The sequence below is a fragment of the Natator depressus genome, chromosome 3, assembly GCF_965152275.1.
Source record: "Natator depressus isolate rNatDep1 chromosome 3, rNatDep2.hap1, whole genome shotgun sequence".
Taxonomy (NCBI): Eukaryota; Metazoa; Chordata; order Testudines; family Cheloniidae; genus Natator; species Natator depressus.
Window position 1 is genome coordinate 142,778,554 of NC_134236.1, and position 22,002 is coordinate 142,800,555.

General features: G+C 44.1%; 1 protein-coding gene across 1 annotated transcript in view; it reads left to right on the forward strand.

Annotated features, from left to right (window-relative positions):
- Positions 1-22,002, forward strand: part of KIF26B (kinesin family member 26B) — a 423,104-nt gene that overhangs the window by 380,654 nt on the left and 20,448 nt on the right. The window contains exons 11-12 of the mRNA XM_074948941.1: positions 12,256-12,418; positions 13,714-17,137. Coding sequence (XP_074805042.1) covers positions 12,256-12,418; positions 13,714-17,137 — 3,587 coding nt within the window. The remainder of the gene's footprint in view (positions 1-12,255; positions 12,419-13,713; positions 17,138-22,002) is intronic.

A 22,002-nucleotide genomic window follows, 5' to 3' on the forward strand; every position in this document is an offset into this window, starting at 1 on the left:
GGATAAAGATTATCTGGGTCCCACAATTTAGTCCCATTAAGCTGCTCGAGTTTGGCTTCTACCTCGGATGTGGTAATATCTACCTCCATATCCTCATTCCCATTTGTCATCCTACCATTATTCCTAAGCTCCTCATTAGCCTCATTAAAGACTGAGGCAAAATATTTGTTTAGATATTGGGCCATGCCTAGATTATCCTTAACCTCCACTCCATCCTCAGTGTTTAGCGGTCCCACTTCTTCTTTCTTTGTTTTCTTCTTATTTATATGGCTATAGAACCTTTTACTATTGGTTTTAATTCCCTTTGCAAGGTCCAACTCTACATGGCTTTTGGCCTTTCTCACTTTATCCCTACATGTTCTGACCTCAATAAGGTAGCTTTCTTTGCTGATCCCTCCCATCTTCCACTGTTTGTTGGCTTTCTGCTTTTTTCTTAATCACCTCTCTGAGATGTTTGCTCATCCAGATTGGTCTACAACTCCTATCTATGCTGCTCCTCACTGCTTATCATGCTGACTAATATTGTCTCACTGTTTTCCATGTACTGACCCATCTTTATCCAGGGCCGGATTAACTCTCCTGTGGGCCAGGGGCTATTTGATTTTGTGGGGCCCCTGTATACAAGTCTTTTTCCTAATTTAAAACAAAATGATCACAATTATGACATCAAGGTTATTAACGCTAGACTAAACTTGCCTTTTAATTAACATAAAGCCATTCTGTGGTTCATTTCAGTCTTAAAACATGTAGAATATAGTTAAGTTCATTCAAAATAGCCTACTTCTTATCTTAGAACAGCTGTTATATTAGTTTCTTTCTGGGAGGGAGTTTGGGTGCAGGAGGGAGCTCCAGGCTGGGGCAGAGTGTTGGGGTGCAGGAGAGGGTGAGGGGTGTGGGCTCTGGGAGGGAGTTTGGTGCAGGAGGGGATTCTGACCTGGGGCAGGGGGTTGGAGTGCAGGATGGGGTGCAGGGTCTCGGAGGGAGTTTTGGTGCAGGAGAGGATTCTGACCTGGGGCAGGGTGTTGGGGTGCAGGAAGGGGCAGGTGCCTCCCAGCCGGCAGTGCAGCAGGGCTCAGGCAGGCTGCCCGCCTGTATGCCATGGGCCCATGCCGCTTCCGGAAGCGGCCGGCTGCTGGCACGTCTCTGTGTGCCCCTGGGGGGAGGGGGACAGTGTGTCTCCGTGAGCTGCCCCTGCAGCTCCCATTGGCCAGTTCCTTGGTCTTGCCAATACACTTCTGTTTTAGCACTGATATGTCCCTGCCCAAACACCACCTGCAACAAAGTAAACATACTTCCACTTGTTTAAACCAAAGTAGTTAGGCTTAATGCATAAGTGGAGAGAAGGGCGCTGTAGTTATGTGTTCACTATCTACGTCCTAAAAACAACATTATTACATTTGTTAACTCTGCTCATAGGCCCCGGGGGAGGACTGCATTGTAGAGCATTTAGGACCAGATAGTGCCTGCCCTTTATATGGCTGCCTAAATGAGGAGGAGAATACAAGGGATCTTCTCAGCTGCTTTCCCCACCACACTGGGGAGAAGGACCATTGTTGTCATTGCAATTTCCCCAGTTCAGATACAGATCCCTGCTAGCACCCCAGCGGATGCTAGCCATTCCAGAGGTGTTGGGCTCCCTGGTCCTATTCCTCACAGCTCCTCTACACTCAACAGCAGGGCGGGCCAGCCACAGTGTACACTGCTAAAGAAAATTAAGCCTACATGAGCCAGTTTTCCAGCAACCAGAGAGCTGCTGCTTTTCAGTTTAAGCCTTCTAGTTCTGGGGTTTACATAGGTCATTAGTAACATACCTAAGAATTTAAGGAACTGTACTCCTGACTATAGGCCCAGTCCTGAATCCTCACCCCATGGGAGTTTTGTCTGAGTGTAACCTGAGTAAGAGCCTCAGGATTTAGCTCTCTGTTTCAGATACGGGTAGGGAGGAGAATGCTTGGGTTGGCATTTGGTCAAGAACCTACAGTATAAAACTGTGCAAGGATGGCCACATTTGACAGTATGTGGAAACATGCCATGTCAGACTGATTTGAGTATTTATTGTTACAAAGGGCCGGGGAAAGATGATGCCACGGGTTTGCAGATGAACATTTCAATCTGTGTTAGACCCATCAGGAGTGGTAACTTCTTAGCCACTTCCTTGTCTGCAGTAGGAAATCTCATCTTAAAGATATTTGGGTGGTAGAGTACACTGGACCTGTCTTCCATTATCAAATGCTATGGCTGCAGAAGCTGCCTGGGCCTGGCTATATTCTGTAGCTGCATTAGTCCTTGCTGCCAGCCACAGAGTGGATCATTCTCTCCAAATTCAAAATGGCCATTGCACCAGTTGTGCACTAGTCATAATGATAGTTCCATCCGTGAGTGTTTCCTGGGAGGTACAACGCACCACAAAGAGTCAAGAAAGAGGGAAGTGGAGGAGGGGCCATCCCTCCTGGAGCTTCTCCAGCGCTGGTGCAGCAGTGTGCTGCTCAGAATTGGACTGTCAATATCAGGAAAAATTAAGCCTTTAACTTGTAACTTACAGAAGAACTGTTCTACGATAATAATGGCTTCACTGTGAGAGGGTTTCCACTATACATAGGTTTAAATTAATTTGATTACACAACAGAAACCCAGAAGAGCCTAAAGCCCAGAAGAGCATGTGTGTTACTGTCAGTTTATGGTCCAGCCCTTCTGGCTCTTTCCATAGCCGTTTGAAGTCTCTTCAGCTTGGGAAGAGTCAGACCATTATACAAAAGTTATAGCTCTTGAATAAGCACTTCTACGATCAGAGGTTAGTTAAGTTTAATGGAGAAAAAAAGAAGCTTTTCTTTGAACTTTTGGGGCTCTGTTTATTTTTGTCTTTAATGGGGAAAAAGAAATGATCATTGTACACATACACACTCACACACACACACAATGTTGCAATATTAACATTGCTCAGTTAAACTCTTAAAAAGACAGGAAATGTAAAAGATGATCATAACACTGTAATTCTCATTCAAGCCCTTGTCATTTTATGATTTGATTTACTGCAGCCTCCCCCTTTCTGCCATGACTCCTGCAACCCTGTTTCTCTCAAATCCATTCCAAATGCTTCTCGGATTATTTTCCTAGCTAGTCAGTCTGTCCTGTTCAACACCCCCACCCTTGAGTCTCTCCACTGGATCGCCATTCTCCTGATCATCAAACACAAGCTTCTTATCTTCACAACTTAGCCCCACTCTACCTAGCTGATAAAGAGTAACTTATCATGATGTAAATGGCTACTTTCACTTTGCCAAAGTTCCTCCTCAAAGGCCCACCAGTCAATTTCTTACTGAAACTCATCCCCGCTTTCCCCTTTTTGCCCTTAATCATGGGAAGAATTCCCTGATATAAACAATAAAGCTACTACCTTATCTGACTTCAAATCCCTCCTTATCTTGCCTTGGAAGCCTAAAAAGCCCCTCGTACTGATCATGGCTAAAAAAAAAGCTTTGTCCCTCTTCCCCTGCCTTACTTTTTCTACTTTTTGCTAACTTGCCCATTCCCACCACTCCCTACTCTGCCTCTACCCCAATTTAATAAAAATGAACAGAAAACCAAACATGGAGCTAGCAAAGCGGTACCATATTTGTTGGCTTGAAAGTTACATGCCGATCCTATACCTTCATCTGTTTTATGTCTTTTAGACAGCACACTTGTCTAAAAGACGGGGTTCTCTCTTACCTATGTAATGGCCCGAAACCAACTGGGGCCTTTTGGCACTACCATAATATAAATGTTTACTATTACTAATAAAGCCATGCATATGTACGAGGGAGCAGAGTTAAAGCTTCATGTGCAAACATAACTTTGATATTTACTAACTTTTTGAATGTTATAAACCCTATATAAATAATTACATTACAAACTACTTGAGGGCATATATTAGCTTATCATGTAACAATAACACACCTAGGTGGTTGACAACATTCTCCATTTGGCCTAGTGCCTAGCAAGACACCAAGGTGTGCGATTAACAGAGTAGTTACACATGCTCTGACATGTCATGTTGCTCAAATAAAATGTAATGTTCTCTGTGGAGCCTTACTTTTTCTACCACTGATGCTAATGTTCTTGTCACTGGTCAGAGTTCTCAAAGAAGTGGGGTGGTATGTGTGAGAGAAGAAGAAAGAAGATGTTTGTTTTAATAAGGTTAAAACCCAGGGACAAGCACATAATAGGATTGGCTAAATAGTCCCCCAGGAAAAAAACTGGATCTCTTTCTTATAATATTTCTCTTACATCTGGAGGATAGGAGTTTCCTTTCTTCACCAAGTGAATGAAATATGGTCATGAAAATTTCTATGAAATTCCTGAGCATGTTGTATGTAATACCCATCCCTGACTACTTCACATTCTGTTGATGGAGTTGACATTACTTCCCTTAACAAAAGCAATCCTCACTTCCCTTTCTTCTTTGTATCAAATTTTGAATACTTTGGCTAACATTGGTTCTTATAAAATTGAAGTACTTACATCACCAGCTATAGCAAGGCAAGTACAGACATTATACAAGTTATGCCCTCTCAGGGCTGCCAGTATGTCTCATGCCTGACCTGCCATCACCCTTCTAGTTTATCTTTGGCAGTCTCTGTGCAGAAGCCCAGTCATGCCAAGCTTTGTGCAGGGGAAGGATCCATGGGGATGAGAGAGCCTGTTTCCCCATGGTATCAGTAGCTGGGATGTTTATAAAATTTATTACCTACTGGAATTGCACTACAAAAATACACCGGCAAAGGGCCAGATCCAAGGTCTGTTGAAACCATTGGAAAGCTGTGGGCCACTGTGGCACCGAACACTTGAAACTTAGAACAGGGAAACTTCTGTGCTCTCAATTCTGCCCTGTGGGCCCAGGCCACAAGGAAGAAGAAGCTGCCTGATTCAAATGTAGAGGGGACAAGAGCTGGACACGTGTGCGGGTGGAGGGAGTCGATTAGAACAAGGGTCCTGATGAATGAAATTGGGACTGGAACTAAGTGAGAGATTGTAACTGCCTGGGCAGGGAGACAGGGAACCTGGGGCAGAGAGGGAGACTGAGATAGGATGAGGAACTAGATGGGGGAAGTGAGAATAGGACTGGTTGGGTTAGGAGACTGGGACTGCAAGCCAGTGCGGGGGAAACTGGAACTGGCCAGGTAAGGAGACTGGAACAGGGAGCTTGAAATGGAGTCTGGGATGAGGCGTACAGAGAGGGAGACTGAGACTGGGAGCCGGGATGGGGGAAAAGATTAGGACTCAGATGGGGAACCCCAAAGGGGGAGACTGACTGGCTAGGAGAGGAGACTGAAGGGGATGAGGAGCCAGGCTGTGGGGAGGGAAGAGACAAGACTAGACCAAGGACATGTTGGAGGGAACAAGGGTGGAAGGTTCAGGTTTTGCGGGGAGAACATTGTCCAAAGGTTCTGTGCTGACCAGAGAACACTCCACTCCAGAGCCTGGAATGGAACCCGAGATTCCTGGGTCTCTCCACTCCGCTGCTGTCAGCAAATATCTGTGAAACTCAGTGGCAATGAGTGAGTCTCATCCCCCTCTAGTGCTGGTCCACACAGGGGATGAAAACCTACTTCTGCTGTCAGTTGCTCCATTAGCTCAAGTGGCCGAGGTTTTTGTGCATATAAAAGTTCTAACCCCGCTGATGACCCAAAGGAGTGTATCTGCGATGCCACATGATGGAATTTTCAGTTGGCCCTTTTCAAACAATAAAAAATGTACACCCAAAAATACATTAAACGAATGTTAGGGTTGTAAAGTGAAGCACACAAAAGTTAGGAAGTGAAAGAGTTAAGGTTCCCTGAACAACCTTCATTTGGCTCCCTTTGTGCATATACTTTGTGAGAACATCTTTAATTACACGATTACTGTAATGGGGGGGGGCACTCACCTCTTAGGTGTCTCCTGCTGCTGTGTGTGGTACTGCAGTCCTTTTCCCTGTAGATCAGTGGTTCCCAAACTTGTTCTGCTGCTTGTGCAGGGAAAGCCCCTGGCGGGCCGGGCCGGTTTGGTTACCTGCCGCATCCGCAGGTTCGGCCGATCACAGCTCCCAGTGGCTGCGGTTCGCTGCTCCAGGCCAATGGGAGCTGCTGGAAGCGGTGGTGCTGGAAGACCCCTGCCTCATGCTGTGCATAGGACGGACCTGCTTTGGGGCTGAGGCAGGGTTGTGCAGTGAAGGAGGCTGTTGTCTGTAGGACCCTTGCCTCATTTGTTGTATAATCTGAAAGATGTATAGTGAATGAGGCAGGAGACTGCAGGAAAAGAAAGGATGACTTTATGGTTAAGGCAGTTGAATTTCGCATTGGGAGAATTTGATTCTATCCCTGCCTCTGCCACAGAGTCCCTGTGTGATGCTGGACAAGTCACTTAAACCAAACTTTTCACAGGTGCTCTCACCAGTTGTGTGTTCCTCGTTTTCTGGGTACCGATGACCCTGGGGTCTGATTTGAAGAAGGGCCAAATACTCTCAGCTGCAACTGAAATCAATGGGAGCTGAGCTTTTAACTTATACAGTACTAATAATGCTATGTACTCTGAAAAATCAGGGCCTAATATCTCAAATTGGGCACTGAAAATTAGTGAACACTTTTTGACACTTTAGGATACCGGAATGGCCCTTTTTCAGGGGTTCACTGGCCATTTTCAACTCAGCAGCAGAGAAACTCTTGGCCATCTCATCTACAAGGACAATTGCTGCAGGTGGTCAGTGTTAGTACAAACACCCTCACAATGTGAACATAATGTTGTGGGATCTGATGCGGTGACTTGGCATCCCTGAAGAGCTCTATAATGGAATGGAAAGTTGTGTTTGAGTCAATAGCAGATACATGGCATGGTTTCCTATCCCTATGGGAGTTCCACAATTTTGAAATTGCGAGTTTTTGCTCCAATGTGGAGGAAATTTTGAACTTAAAAAAAAAATCCTACAGAATGGGGATTCTGGGTTCCAATCAGCTGTAGCCTCTATCCTTGTTCCCTGTTGAGCAAATAATAAAACAGCAGTTTAGGCCTATTGCAGTTTCCATTGGTATTGTGCATCATCTGTCTGAAAAGGGATGAAAAGAGGATGGTTTGCTCTCTGCAACGTGGCCCCTGCTGTACTCCCACATTTCTGTGTGGCAATCTGCAATGGCAGCATGTCTCCTGCAAGAAGAACTGAGCTACTCGAGGGGAAATGAAGTGGAATATTGGCACACTATGGAGGTAGGAGCTATCCACATGGACAGCTCTGACCTCCCCAAATCTCGGGGGTGCTTCTACATAGATCCTGGAGATGCACAGGGTGTTAAGGTCTCTCCTCTTCTCACTGTGGTTCCCCCATATCCCAACCCCTGAAGGAATGATTTACCACAAATTCCAAGAGGGGAACTTCACAGTGTTTTCTTGCCCCTGTTGCTCCTTTCCCTGGCTTTCTCCATAGTGGCGGTGATCTGTTTTTGTGTTTGACTGTGCAGGATGTATCAGTCATATTTGTGATGATATTACTGCTCTGAGGTCTGAAAGAGGGAGGTTTGTTTCCCATCCTTTGTTCTCTGCAACAGAGCATGCATTGTGATGCAGTGTGTGCTGCAAAGTGGCTTATGGTAAATTTCCTAAAACATAAAAACGTTAATGGATATGACAGACATAAATTTTAAAAATTAAGACAGTGGTAAAAAAAATGGATGAGGGGGGGGAATCATGTCCATCATCCAGGCCACTTTGTTCCTCTGGGAAGATAATAAAAAGGAACTCTCTGCATTCCTTGAAATCCTCCAAGGAAGGCTGAACTGCACCCCCATCCAATGAGAAGAGCTGTAAACATTGTTTAAATCAGCCTCTGCTCCATAAAAGCAACAATGTTTCCTCAGGAGCAGCAGCCCTTGAGGTTGCTTCATTTAATATTTCCCACATGTTCCTTTAGTTTACATAGTCGGGACAACATGAGAATCTGTAATGGTCTCATCTTCATAAAAGACACTTATTCCAGATCTCCTTTTTGTAAAACCCACCGCCTCACAAGCAAAGGGATTTAGCTGTTGCAAATATCATCTTATCTACCCTAATGAAATGATTCATAGACTTTCTTTATTCTGACATAAATGCTGTGTCAGCATTCAAAAGAACAAAGCATTTACTCCTTGTCTTGGACAATCCATCAGGCATATTTTAGAATATACTGAGACCCATATAAAAATATTTTACCAGTAATTTTATGGCCTGAAGAAGAGTAAAAATATATATAATCTGCTACTAAGCAACACCTATGGGATGGCATCTTCCCCTTGATCTTTCTCTTTTCTTCAAATCTGAGCATGTCCTATTGTACGAGATTAGCAAACCATGAATGGGGGAATGTGTCTCATGACAGTATGCAAAATGTTTGCAAAAAATATGATTAGCAAATATTTTTATTCTTTTGTTGGGATCCCGTTTGTAAGCAGCAGGAGGCTGCTTATTGTATCTCAGAGCAAAGTGGAGCTGATAACCAAAATAAAGCCAGTTAATACTGAATGAGTGAGCTTTATAGCCAGAAATCAGGCAATGGCTGGGTTTTTGCTGCTGTTATTTCAGAATAATATAAATGAAATTCCCCTTTTAGTTGCTATTTGATTTATATCAAGGGACCAGCTGAATTATATCACAGGAATTTGCTCTACACCTTCACTCTTCCTGCTGCAAGCATTTATTTTGGTGATGCAAGTTACCCTATATTGCATTGCAGGTGATGCAAGTTACCCTATATTCATACCATATAAATCTCTTGGAGAGCCATAGCACAGTTTGATGATGATGGCTCTGTGGATTATGTATTTTCAGGAGATCTAAATGGTTAGAATGTATTACGTTGCTCTCCCCACTGTCATTGCATGTTTTGCTTTGATGGAAGCTTGAATGAAATGAAAGGCTTGTTATTGATTTCTGTGCCGATGTTAATAATTTCCATGTAACTCTGCTTTGGCATGGCAGTTACTGATGTACAGAATTTGACATCTTAATTATTCTTTGATGGGAAGGGGGTGCAGTAAACTGATAAAACAGCCTTTTATCTCTGGATCTGTGGGTCCAAAGCTGACTTAGGTCGAAGTGAAATGAGTGAGGTTGTCTGTGTCTAATCCTTACAGACATCTGTTTACATCTCAAAGCCACCAAATAGTCTTGAGTGTGTCAGGAAGCAGAAGTACCGAGAGAGAGTGTTCTTTTGGTATCTCTGACCCAGCTGAAACCAAAAAGTAGTGGAGATCTCATAAGAGGCATAATTTATGAGCTTTCTACGCTTATTTCTAGAACAAAGATATTCAGGTAGTCATCCAAACTGTTGGCTGCTTAACCAATCCAGAAGAGCCCTACAAAGCTTTTAATGTCCAGCTATGAGCTCAACCCTCACAGTTTGGATCTGCTTGCAGAATTCCCTAACCTTTGGGGGTGTTTAACAGGTGTAGCACCGGTCATTAACAGAGATTGAACCCAGGACCTTCAGCACCAAGGATCTGATCCAAAGCCCACTGAAGTCAATGGAAAGACTTGGAAAGTACAAGCTCCTACCACTAGAGCTAAAGAAACCACTTTTTTTGTAGTGAGTAAATAGCTAGCTGTTATAGTCTCCGCTTTCAGCCATTTGAACCAGTGAATCACATTCAGATCTAGGGTTTTCATTTGGGCCCCTCTCTAGATTTAATTTAGTATTTTTTTCCTCCCCTGACATTTTTAGAAAACTGCCTCTTTTAAGATTTTTACTACTTCTGTGTGCGTTGTTGAGATGCATCAGGTCAGACTGCACTGCTCCATCCGTGCTGTAGGCTGTTTCTCCAGCCATCATGTAAATTAATGATAAGTAACTTGTGCCAATCCCGCACCAAGAAAAGACACTTACTGAATATGGAAATTTACAAACAAACCTTTATGAATAGAATTTATGAAAAAAAGCTCTTAAGCTTTATATATATAATTTAACATCTAGCTAGCTTGCTTCCTCACAGATGAAGAGAGTGTTTGGCAGGAATCCGTCTATCCCTTGCATAACTCAAAGGATATCCTTGTATAGGCAGGGTAGAAAAGAATTTCCTTGGAGTCACCTACGCTTCTTTCCCTGCTTGTTTATCATCACACGTCAGGGCCATGTTTATTCCAAAAGGAAAGATACAGTAAGTCCTTTTATGGTCTTGATGAAGCCACCTGGATTGGTCTGAAGGCAGGAGTTGAGAGTTGTGGAGGCAAACTGGAATTCATTTAAAAACCTGGGTCAGGAGTCACTGAGCGTCCTAAGGAGATGGCCTGTTTGCTCTTAGTGTTGGTACAGCCTCTTGGGGCATAATCACTGATGAGCTTGGGTGTGTTTTAAGGTCTCATGTGAGCCTCTTCTTAATAAAGCTGGCTGTGGAGTCCCAGGAAGGAGACTCAAAAGTTTCTTTTTTCAAAAAGTATTGTAAGTGTCTGGCCCTTTTACTTGTGAGGATAGCCAGGAAACATGTCAACTGATGCGCACTGAAAGCTAAGTTTGAAAGGCACAGAGCTAGTTCTGCATTGTGTAGGTTTGGTTTGTATCTCAAAGAATCATCTCACCAACCCTCCCCGAAATCCTTAGGTAGTCTTGTGCATGATGGTGTGATGGTGTTACATTTGGGTGGTTACATGCGTAAGGGAAGCAGCAAAGAATTCTTTCTCAGCCCTCCAAAAAATGCTGAGATGGGCTCTGCTTGGCATCAGTTTTTGAGCCCCTTGTGTGTGCCCACTATACTGTGACCATAACAGTTTGTTTTCCCCAACAGTGCCTCTATAGCATGAACGAGGGACACACGGCAAGATCCCTACAAGCCATCCCCCCACACCCTGCCAGCTGCTCCAGCCATGCACAAGGAAGAGAGGGAAGGGAGACAGAGTCAAGCTACTGCTGCCCTGCATTCTACCCCAGACACCAGCCATGGGAGACTCGCTGGCCCCAGCTTAGGAAACTGGCTCCCACACACCAGCTGGGGGAGACTCCTAGCAATTGGGAAAGACCTGCCCACTTCAAGACCCAAAGGGGATCCATTTCCCAACTGATCACCCAGCCCACTTCCATAGGGGATCTGCTTCCCACAGCCGTAGGCAGCAGGGTGACTTGCCTTCCACCAGCAGAGTCTGAAGGACCATCTGTCTGCCAACATGGCTGCTGCTGTGAGGTGCAGATAGGGCAGTCACACAGAGGAAGCTCAGTGAGCTCCTAGGGAGAGGCAAGCCTAGTAGGTTGAGTGGTGCTGGGCTGAAGAGTGGGTATATGGAAGGATGAAAGGTTTGAGGAGGAGGAGGAGGAGATGTAATTGTTGTCATTAAGCATGTGGGGACTATTTTATTCAAGGAATGTCACATTAATTGTTGACTGAGGTAGAACGTATTTGAGGCAATGCCTTTTATACTGGTAACCCATCACTTCCCACAATATTAAACCGGTAACACTAAGGGGGTTATGTTTGTAACATTGTCTTGTTAAAGTAGTTGTCATGTATGCCATTTCCTGTACTCATTATAATCACAGGCCTGGGGGATAAAATGTCAGGATTTCAAAACCTGGCCTATTCAGAAAGAGGGAGTGAATGACAAGAACAGAAGATGGCACAACCTGATTCCAGCCTCTGTCAAGGCAAAGATCTAATATAAATGAACAATGATTCAAACTCTTGCAGCCTAATCTTTCTCTGATTTTCACCCGTTTTACCCTACTGTAATTCCTGGAGTTACTTTTAAATCAGATTGGATGTTGTTCTAAAAGAGATGCTCTAGAAATTATTTTGGGGAAGTTCTGTGGCTTGTGTTATACAGGAGGTCAGACTAGGTGATCACAATGATCTTTTCTGGCTTTGGAATCTGTTACCCTTGTGGGTGAGAGAAGAACTGGAGCCTCCATCTGTCTGTCATCCTTTGACAGTTTGTTTTTATACTGTATACGACAGTGCTTCCTGAGAACTAGTCTTGAACAAGTATAATGGGCATAGGTCCTTCATTCTCCCCTCTGTTTTAGCTGTGGAAATAGTGCTGGGGGAATCGGACAGCAAAGAAGATAGGGAGGAGGAATCAAAAAAAGAAAAAAAGTTCTAATTTTAGCCTACGGGTTTTTCAGTTTGCTGAGCTGCGGACGAAAAACAGCACCAACCTGGAGAACAGTACTAACTGGTGTTCCATTAAAAAGAGAAAAAAAATCTTGCTGAGATCTGAAGTCAAATCACAACAGTAAAAAGTGAAACACAGCTCACTAATGTAGCCTTAATTCATTTTATTTTGCAGAGATAGCAAGCTCACAATGTTGCTCCGGGAGTCCCTGGGGAACATGAACTGCCGCACCACTATGATAGCTCACATTTCGGCAGCAGCAGGGAATTATGCTGAAACACTGTCCACCATTCAGGTTGCATCCCGAGTCCTGAGGATGAAGAAAAAGAAAACTAAGGTAAGGAGATGTGTAACTCCTTGTCTCCTTGTAGTGGAAAACAAGGACCCTACAGAGCCCTTAGTGAGATGGAGAGGCCTGAAACATAACCAAGTCAGTACTCATAATTCCTTAGTGTATGGGTTGCATGTATTTTATGCTTGCTGTGTGGTTTAGAGTTTATAGCAGAGAGTAAGGGAGAGAAAGCTTCAACCTAAGATGCAGAGGAGAGTTCAAGCACATTTATTATAATAGCTTTCTAAGCCTAACTCCAAGTCTGTCATTTAGTAGTGCAAATATAGCTGGTAATGTGCTTTTCTCAATTAAAGTTACAAGTGTAAATAAAACAATAATGAATGTTACTTTTTTAGAATTAAAGGAAATTAAGATTAATGAAGAAAAGGTTCCCTATTTTTCCCATAAGACAACAAGAGCAATGTAATACAAGGCAAAATCTCCACCTCTGCTTAGACGCACACATAGTCCTGTTATTTCAGCATACATCTGGTAGATTTTTCCAAGCAGTGGACTAATAGGGAATGAGGTATATCCATTTTCATGCTTCCAGAATCCTAGCTTCTTTTATAACCTGGACTGTTAACTTGTTATAGCAGGTGAGTTTTGTGATCATGATTTAAAATGATTACATGGATTAATGCTAAATCTGAGCTAAGACCAACAAATGGACTCCATCTATACCATGTCACAACAAGCTAGCCACAGAAAGAGATGCACACCACACCCAAGTGTGTATTGTGATCAAAATTTGATTTTCCTTGTATTTTGTGCATTATTTGAACCACGAGGTTGAACTCCTTTTACAGCAAAGTCTTATCGGTTAAGTGCTTTGAAAGCGATCTAGTTCCTTTGGTCAAGACTGGATCCACTGAAGGGTCTTAATGCATTCATTCAGTGCAGTCATTGGAAGGCAGCATGATCTAGTGGTTAGAGTTGGGTCTATTTCAATCTGTTTATGATAACAATGTGGGCAAGACCCTTAATCTTTGTGTGCATCGGTTTCCAAAATGGCACTAATAAGACATACCCAACTTTGTTAAGTACTTTGAGATAATTAAATGAAGGGTACAATATAACTATAAGTTCTTCTTGTTATTGTTAGATTTAACTCCCTTCCCCCCAAAGTTCATAACAATTCTTTACCACGTTGGTGTTTTATATGTCACGCATTTATGCAACACTATGCATTGTTCCAGTCATTTTAGGATTCAGCTGCATCGATAGTTGGGATTCCGCTGTATGTGTGCTTTATGGAAGCTGTTTGTGGTTCTGACGTTTCATTTGCTCTCCAATCACAGTACACATCAAGTTCTTCTGGTGGTGAAAGCTCTTGTGAAGAAGGAAGAATGCGGAGGCCAACCCAGTTGAGACCCTTCCATTCTAGAAATGTAGTTGACCCAGACTTCCCTATTCTGCACCTATCAAGTGATCCTGATTATTCTTCCAGCAGCGAACAGTCCTGTGATACAGTGATTTATGTTGGCCCCAATGGCACAGCCCTCTCTGATAAGGAACTGACAGATAATGAAGGCCCCCCTGATTTTGTCCCTATAGTTCCTTCTCTGCAGAAGACCAAAACTGAGGGCAAACTGGAGGAAGTGAGTGAGACAGACTCCAGCAAGTCTGAGAGAGACTGCCTGAAGTGCAACACCTTTGCTGAGCTACAGGAGAGGCTGGACTGTATAGATGGCAGTGAGGAGAGCAACAAATTTCCATTTGAAGAGCTGCCTGTTCAGTTTAGCACAGATCAGATGTCTAAGTGTCCTCTGCCAAGCCAAGTGGCTGGTCTCAGTCATTTATCAGCATCGGATAAGGAAGATGCCTCCGCTGACTGTCAACAGCCTGAGAAGGAAGTCAGGGAAAATGTAAGTGCAACAACCAACAAAATTCAGAGAAATCATTCCCCTGTTCCTCCTGGAGCTCTCACTAACATTTCAACTCCTCCTTCTCCTAGGAGTGTAACTGGCAGCTCTAGTAATCAGCTTAGCTCTTTCCAGTTAGCCCATAGCACAAGCCTGCAGAGCAGCAGAGAAAGCCTCAACACCTGTGGCTTTGTAGAAGGCAAACCTAGGCCAATGGGTTCACCACGGCTTGGCATTGCAAGTCTTTCCAAGACATCAGAGTACAAGCCACCAACTTCTCCTTCCCAGAGATGCAAGGTTTACACCCAGAAAGGGGTATTGCCCAGCCCTGCACCATCACCCCTGAGCAAGGACTCTGGAATGGTGTCTAGCGAATCTTTGCTGCAGCCAGAGATCCGGACCCCTCCAGTGGGAATGAGTCCTCAGATCTTGAAAAAGTCAGTACCCTCCAGCAGTGGGGATTTTGGAGAGACCATTCTTGATGAAGAGCAGGAACAAAATATTTCACCAGAATCAAAGAAAGAGATTCTGAGCACCACCATGGTCACTGTGCAGCAACCCTTAGAGCTGAATGGAGAGGATGAGCTGGTGTTCACCCTGGTTGAAGAACTAACCATTAGTGGAGTCCTTGAGAATGGACGCCCGACCAGCATCATCAGTTTTAACAGTGACTGTTCTGTGCAGGCTCTGGCCTCTGGGTCTAGGCCAGTTAGTATTATCAGTAGCATTAGTGAAGACCTCGAGTGTTACTCCAATGCAGCTCCTGTTTCTGAGGTCAGCATAACACAGTTCATGCCGCTTCCAAAATTAGGACTGGATGACAAAGCCCGGGATGCCAGCAGCAGACGCTCATCCATTAGCTCGTGGCTGAGTGAAATGAGCACAGGGAGTGATGGTGAACAATCATGCCACAGTTTCATAGCTCAGGCGTGCTACGGGCATGGTGAGGCTATGGCAGAGCCCCCTATTTCTGAGTTTGCAGGTGCCATACAGAATACTAGCATGATTTGTGTAAATGACAAGCAAAATCCAGTGACTGACAATTTGCTCATACTATCAGAAATGGGGGAGGAAACTTTCAGTAAAGTCCCACCCCTCAAGGGTTGCAAAATATCAGCCCTGGGGAAAACTACTGTCACAATCTCGAACACAGCAAGCCTAAGCGGTTGTGAAGGCTACATCCCAATGAAGACCAACATTACTGTTTATCCATGTATTGCTGTTAGTCCTTTTAAGCCACAAGAGACTGATGAGGCCACATCTGCAGTAACTTCAGCTGCTAAAGTTGCTCAGCCCCATGAGGAGAAAGAGTCTAGTGTTAGGAAGGATATCAAATTTGAAGACCCTTGGCTAAAGAGGGAAGATGATGTGAAAAAAGACAGCTCTGGGGCCAGCGATGGGCCAAGGCTAGAAACTGCAGTTGGTCCAGCCAAGCCTCAGCAGAACAAGAAACAGAACTCAGCTGACAGATTCAGTAGCAGCAGCGGGGAGACCTCTAGCTCCCCAGGTTCCGATCCTCTGAAGAGGATTGTGGATGGGTGTGAGATGGCACTTCCAAGTTCTGCAACCCAGAGCCCTGTTCATTCCCTGGATGCTCTGAAGAATGGCAGTCTCCCTAGGGCCCTCCAGAAGGTCAGCAAGCAGGAGGAAATTGATGCTATCCTCTATCACTGTGCTGCTGAGAACAATGGAATGAGTTCTCCTTCTCTCTCCCAGTCTTGTAAGGCTACCCTAGAAAGAAGAGTCACTTCTCCCAAGCACTGCATTCTCACTCGCTCCAGAGGAACTCCTCCGCTGCCTCCTGTGAGAAAATCAAGCCTGGATCAGAAGAACAGGGCCAGCCCTCAGCATAGTGCTTGTAGCAGCAGCACTAGCAGCCCACCCAACCAACCGGTGTCTTTTCCGGCCAGCTTTCCTGATGAGCTGAATGGGAAGCAGAAGGGCTCCAGCATTGACACCAGCAGCAATAGCAGCAGCAAGTTATTTAGTGCCAAACTTGAACAGCTAGCCAGCAGGACCAATTCCCTGGGCAGGTCCACTGTGAGCCACTATGAGTGTTTGTCGTTGGAAAGGGCAGAAAGCCTATCTTCAGTAAGCTCCAAAATCAGCCCTGGAAAAGATACCACCATGCCAAGGTCTGGGAGGAGCCTCAGCCGCAGTGCGGTGTCCTCACCAACAAGCTCCGGCATATCCCAGTCTGCAGGTGCCTCGCCAAAGGCCAGCCAATCTAAGATATCTGCAGTTAGCAAACTCCTTTTGGCAAGTCCCAAGGCCCGAAGCTTGTCTGCTTCCACCACCAAAACATTAAGCTTTTCTACCAAGTCTCTGCCTCAGTCTGTGGGGCAGAGTTCAAGTTTGCCTCCCAATGGGAAGAACATGTCCTGGTCAACTCAGTCCCTTAGCAGAAACAGAGGCTCTGGTCTTGCTTCAAAATTGCCCCTCAGAGCTGTCAATGGACGGATTTCCGAACTGCTCCAAGGGAGCACAAGTGCCAGAGGTTTACAAATGCGTGGAAACTCGGACACAGATGAGCGAGGTGGCCTTCATGGAGAGGAGAAACCAGCTGTTCATATGCTGCCTTCACCCTACAGCAAAATCACCCCTCCGCGGAAGCCTCACCGCTGTAGCAGTGGTCATGGAAGTGACAACAGCAGCATCCTGAGTGGGGAGTTGCCGCCAGCCATGGGGAAAACAGCCCTATTCTACCACAGTGGGGGAAGCAGTGGTTATGAGAGTATGATGAGAGACAGCGAAGCAACAGGGAGCGCTTCTTCAGCGCAAGACTCTATGAGTGAGAACAGCAGCTCTGTCAGCGGGAGGTGCCGAAGTCTCAAAAATCAAAAGAAACGCTCAAACACAGGTATGTTTGCAGATGTGTCCAAATATAACATTGACCACCAGGCTAACTAGTTCTTCAGCGGCAAGGCTTGCGCAGAAGGATGTCTAGGTCAATGGCAGAACACATATTGTATTTAATGTGGTTGTTTGGAACTAGAAACAGGGTAATTCTAATGACAGGCCCTTGAGCTGTGAACGTCTTAGGTTTATTCACTTACCAAGCCCTGCTCAGTTCCACATTTCCTTTATGAAGGCATTTCCATTGCAACAGTTTTAGTATAAATTATTTGTTTCAAGCTTCTCTTATTGCATCCTTTTCCTGAAAGCAGGGCAACTTTTACAATGGGAACTATTTTCAAATATTTAGTGATGGGTTTTTTTTAGCTTAAACTCACAAAAAGATGCCCATGCAAAGTTCTTACATGTAATATATATTACAATATAGCCCCAGCAGCATCGAAACAATCATGCAGACAAGAACTCAGCCAGAAAAAGCTCCTTTCCAACACTTCACCCTTCTGGGAAACAAACCCTCCACCCTCTCTATAAACCCTATCAAATAGCTGTCAAATAGATAAACTCCAGTCATAAATTGGAGGCTTTTATTATGGTGAATAGCAGGGAGAGGAAGGCTGATGTATGTCATGAGGGCAAGAACTGAGGTTGGTTGTGACTACAAGGTTTCAGAGGTTGGTGGGTGTTGCACCAGTGTCACTGTGTAAGTTGCAGTACAAATGCTAGAGCCCAGCAAAGGGGAGAAAGAGACTATAGGACTCGCACAAGGGAAAGGGCACAATAAATTATATATTGCTGGGAGGCTGTCCGGGTGATATGGGATATTTTGCTGGGGACATTTTATTTTTTGGCTTCCATTTTTGAGGTTTGGCTTTCTACTCACCTTAGTAGTGAAAGGTCTGAAGGTACCAGCAACCTCTCACTTTGACAGATGTAAAGAGTCTGCGTGGATGGTACTGGGAGCTAGGTGGCAGACGGGTGACTCTGTGAGGGGTAGATCTTTCCTTAGCTTTTCATTTCATTTCCCCTTTCATCAGTATGATCTCAGTGGCTGGGTGAATAGGGATTGCAACTTCCCAGTAGCTGTCCTAGGAGATGTGGGTGAAGAGAGCCTTCTGTTTGGATGATGACTGTGGAAGTGTGTCAGGGCACTACTACCCCCATTTTATTTGGTAGCAGTTTTGTTTCTTGATAGCTAGGGATGGAGGGTGAGAGCTATGTTGTCTTTGGAGTGTACCTTCACAATTAGTCGTTGCTTGGGTCCTCAACTGCAGCAGCTCTTCCTCTTAGATGATTGCTATAATTTGGCTGAAAATGATGCCATTGACTGTGAACATGGAGATCTGAGGGAAGGATCATTTGTGGGGCTCAGGATGGCTAGTTGCTCTGCTACCAGGTATAGAAGACAAAGTGGGAGGAAGGCTTTTTTTGCTGATAGAGGCAGGTGTGCAGCCCTTGTTATCAATTCTATAGATTTTATCTGGAACCTCTTCTGAGGAGCATAAAGCATTGTTTGACAGGGTCCAAATGCTTAGGTCATATGCAAGGTTAGTGGCTAATAAAATCAACAGCAGGGCTTGTAGGGAACATTCCTGAGCAAGGCCACCAACTTCTGCAGAAGTTGTGTGCTCTTCCTACATCGTCAGACAGAGCGCGCGCAGAGCTGCTCAGAGCTATCCAGTGCTGAAGCAGAGTGAAAACTGACCTGATTCTTATCTTTTTTTCACCAGACGTGGAGTTTGTCGGGGCTTTTTGGCTGCCATCCAAATTACTGATCTTGAACTTGAATTTCTTGTGTGGGTTAGGTCCTTTCTGCCCAGACACCATTGTCACAGGTTTGCTCAGATGAGTCACTATCACTAGTGGCCCCAAGATTTGAATATCTGGGGCACATCATTTTCAGTGCAGGGCCATCATCTCTGGAAGCTGCCTACCCTGTTAATCCAACAGAGCCTGAGCATGTTGACACCTTCAGGGCACTCTGTAAAGCTCATTTGCTTACTCAGGCTTTTGATTGGTGGCTGTGTGGAGAGAGTATGTGTGCTATTTTTAACAGCTTAATTTTGAGGCTGACTCTTTATATAGTTGGTTCACCAATTCTCATATTATTTTGAATGAGCTGGACATGGGTCCAGTAATTTTTACACATTTTAGAAATAAAATTAAAAAGTTAATTCAATGTCTACACATTTCTCATCATGGAACATTTACTTGACAACTAACAAAGCTGTAGCTCTCTTACAACCCATGTCCTCTTTGCATTTGGCCCTGCAGCAGTGAAGCCATAATTCTGTGTTTGGTGGTAGCACAATCTTTCACATGTCGACAGATTTATGATGTCATAAAAATAGGATTATGACTTCAGTGCAGTATCAAGATGAAGGGAAAAACTGGGATGTAAAGGCGAACAACGTTATGATGAACATACATATATTTTTATAATAGGACAAGAACCAGACTGGTTTGGCACATTTCTTTTTACATAAATATCCTCTTCCTGTAGGTTTGTACTAGTCTGAAACATCTCTGTTAAGGAATATTTTTATGAAAAAAAACCATACAACGCTGTGCAGCTCTTGAAGCATGGATATTATTTTAACACTTGGTGTCACGAGCATTGGACCCTGTTTGATTTGCTGTCAAAGATCCACTGTGCTATAATGGATACGGCAGTGTAGATATGCTCATTTCAGGTCAGATGACCTTGTCCACTTTATTTATGATTATTATTAACAGAAAGGCTAGTTGTCAGACATAATCAACATGAATCTACAGAAAGCCCCTTTAAGAGAAGTCGTAAAGAGCCTTTAAGGGAATCACCAGTAGTCGTGTCAGATTTCACAATTACTTTTGAAGTTCTGACACGCTGAAGAGACAGAATTTTTTTCTGTGATTAAGATCTTGGTTTTTTTAATGTTCTTAAGTGCACTTTTACTTGTAGGTACTTATGAATTGGTTGTTATAGCCTAGGTATCAGAAATACAATGGCAGCTTTTGAAAGATAAAGCCAATTCATAATCTATAGGTTTAGCCTTGGTTTAAATTTCAGAATCTAGGTAAGTGTGTGTTTCATAGGCAGCCTAACGTGGTATATGCAGTATAAACACACACACACAAACCATCTTCCATTATATTCTCCCACCCACTCTTCAAACTGAAATATTACAAGATTACATCATCAAGCAATGAGCCTTCTTCCTTGAAGTTAATAGATCAGTTTAATAAGTTGCCCAATTTTCCCAGCATTTAACACTGGTACTATAATATTAGTGGGTCAGTATATTATTGCTCTGAAATGATTGCTTATGGTAGAGGGGATTTAATTATAATTACAGTTAGCACTAATCTGGGGCTGTACATTTTCAAAGCACTGTACAAATGTTATTTAATCCTCCTGTGATGTAAGTATTATTATAATCCCCATTTTGCAGATGGGGAAAATAAGGCTGAGAGGTTAACTAACTGGCCCAAGGCCACAGAGTCACCTCCACCCTAATGCTGACTAGATAGACCCACGATTAGACCTCAGGCAGGTTGGCTCCAGGCCTTGAGCTCAGCTGACTGGACCACACATCTCTAATCAATGCCACTGCCCTTTTAGAACAACAGAGCGGAAGGTTTGATTTGTAATTGTCTATTTGTGACAGACTGTCCTGCCTCTGCACCTCCTGGCATCTGTGCAGCTGCTTATTCGCTGGTTCCTTCCCTCCTCCATTAACCACTCCCCACTAAGAGTAAATAGGCGCCTCAGTCACTTACTTCCAACTGGGAGGATGGGATTATGCAGCAGTGAAGGCGGGTGACACCTGAAAGTAGGGAGGCAAAACTGACACACACACACCCACACACATGCTGAAAGGCAGTTTAGGCATATGAAAAACTATATTATCTGACACCAGACTTTGCTCATTAGGGAACCCTCCCCATGGACAGCGCCTAGCACAATGGGATCCCAGTCCATAACTAGGCTCCTGGGCACTCCGGTAATACAAATAAATAATAATAATAATACGCTGGTCAGCAGCTCTTGATCCCCACACACAGAATAGGCCACAAAATAGCTACTTCCAGCCCAGAGAACCAAAGTGCTATGGTTGCTTCTGAACACATGTCCATGGTGCAGTGCTCCTTCTTTTTAGCAGTGTAGCCATGTGTTAGAAATAAATGCAAATTATAAGGTAACAGTGACCTTTTTTTTTTAAATGGGGGTGGAATTTGAAAAGCACGCAACAATGGCCTTAACTCTGCTCCCTTGAAGTCACTGGTAAAGGCTAAGTGCTTTTGTGGCTCCTTTATGTTACCAGGAAAAATACTCCAAGCAAATTCCCTTTTGCAAAGTCATGACAGTATTTCAGGCTTTAAGGGGTAGGCAAGGTGGGGCAGCGGACTGGGCACCAGATTGGGAGTTGTAAAACCTATATTCTATTTTCTGTTCTGCCAATGACTCACTGTGTCACTCTGAGCAACTCATCTAATGTCTCTATTCCTCAGTTTCCCATCATAAAACAGGATGATTTTTGTCCAACTTTGTACAAACCATTGGGATTCTAGAATTAAAAAATATGACATACATGTTAATCACTATTATTCTAAAGAGTTTAGCATCTGAAAACCAGTGGACCAAATTCAGTCTGTGTGTAAGCAGGCACAGCTCTCACTGAAGTCACTCTCAAAGCTGAATTTGGCCCACTGGGTGTAGAGAGCCAGCTTTTCAGGCATATGAAAAACTTTACTTCTAACTCCAGGTGCATGGCTCCTGGCAGCAATGAGGTAAGGCTAGAACAGGATCCAGGCCTGTAATTAGATTTACACTGTATAGCAAAGCTTCACTTGGACTCCCATACAATATACATGAATGCCTTTGTTTTTTTC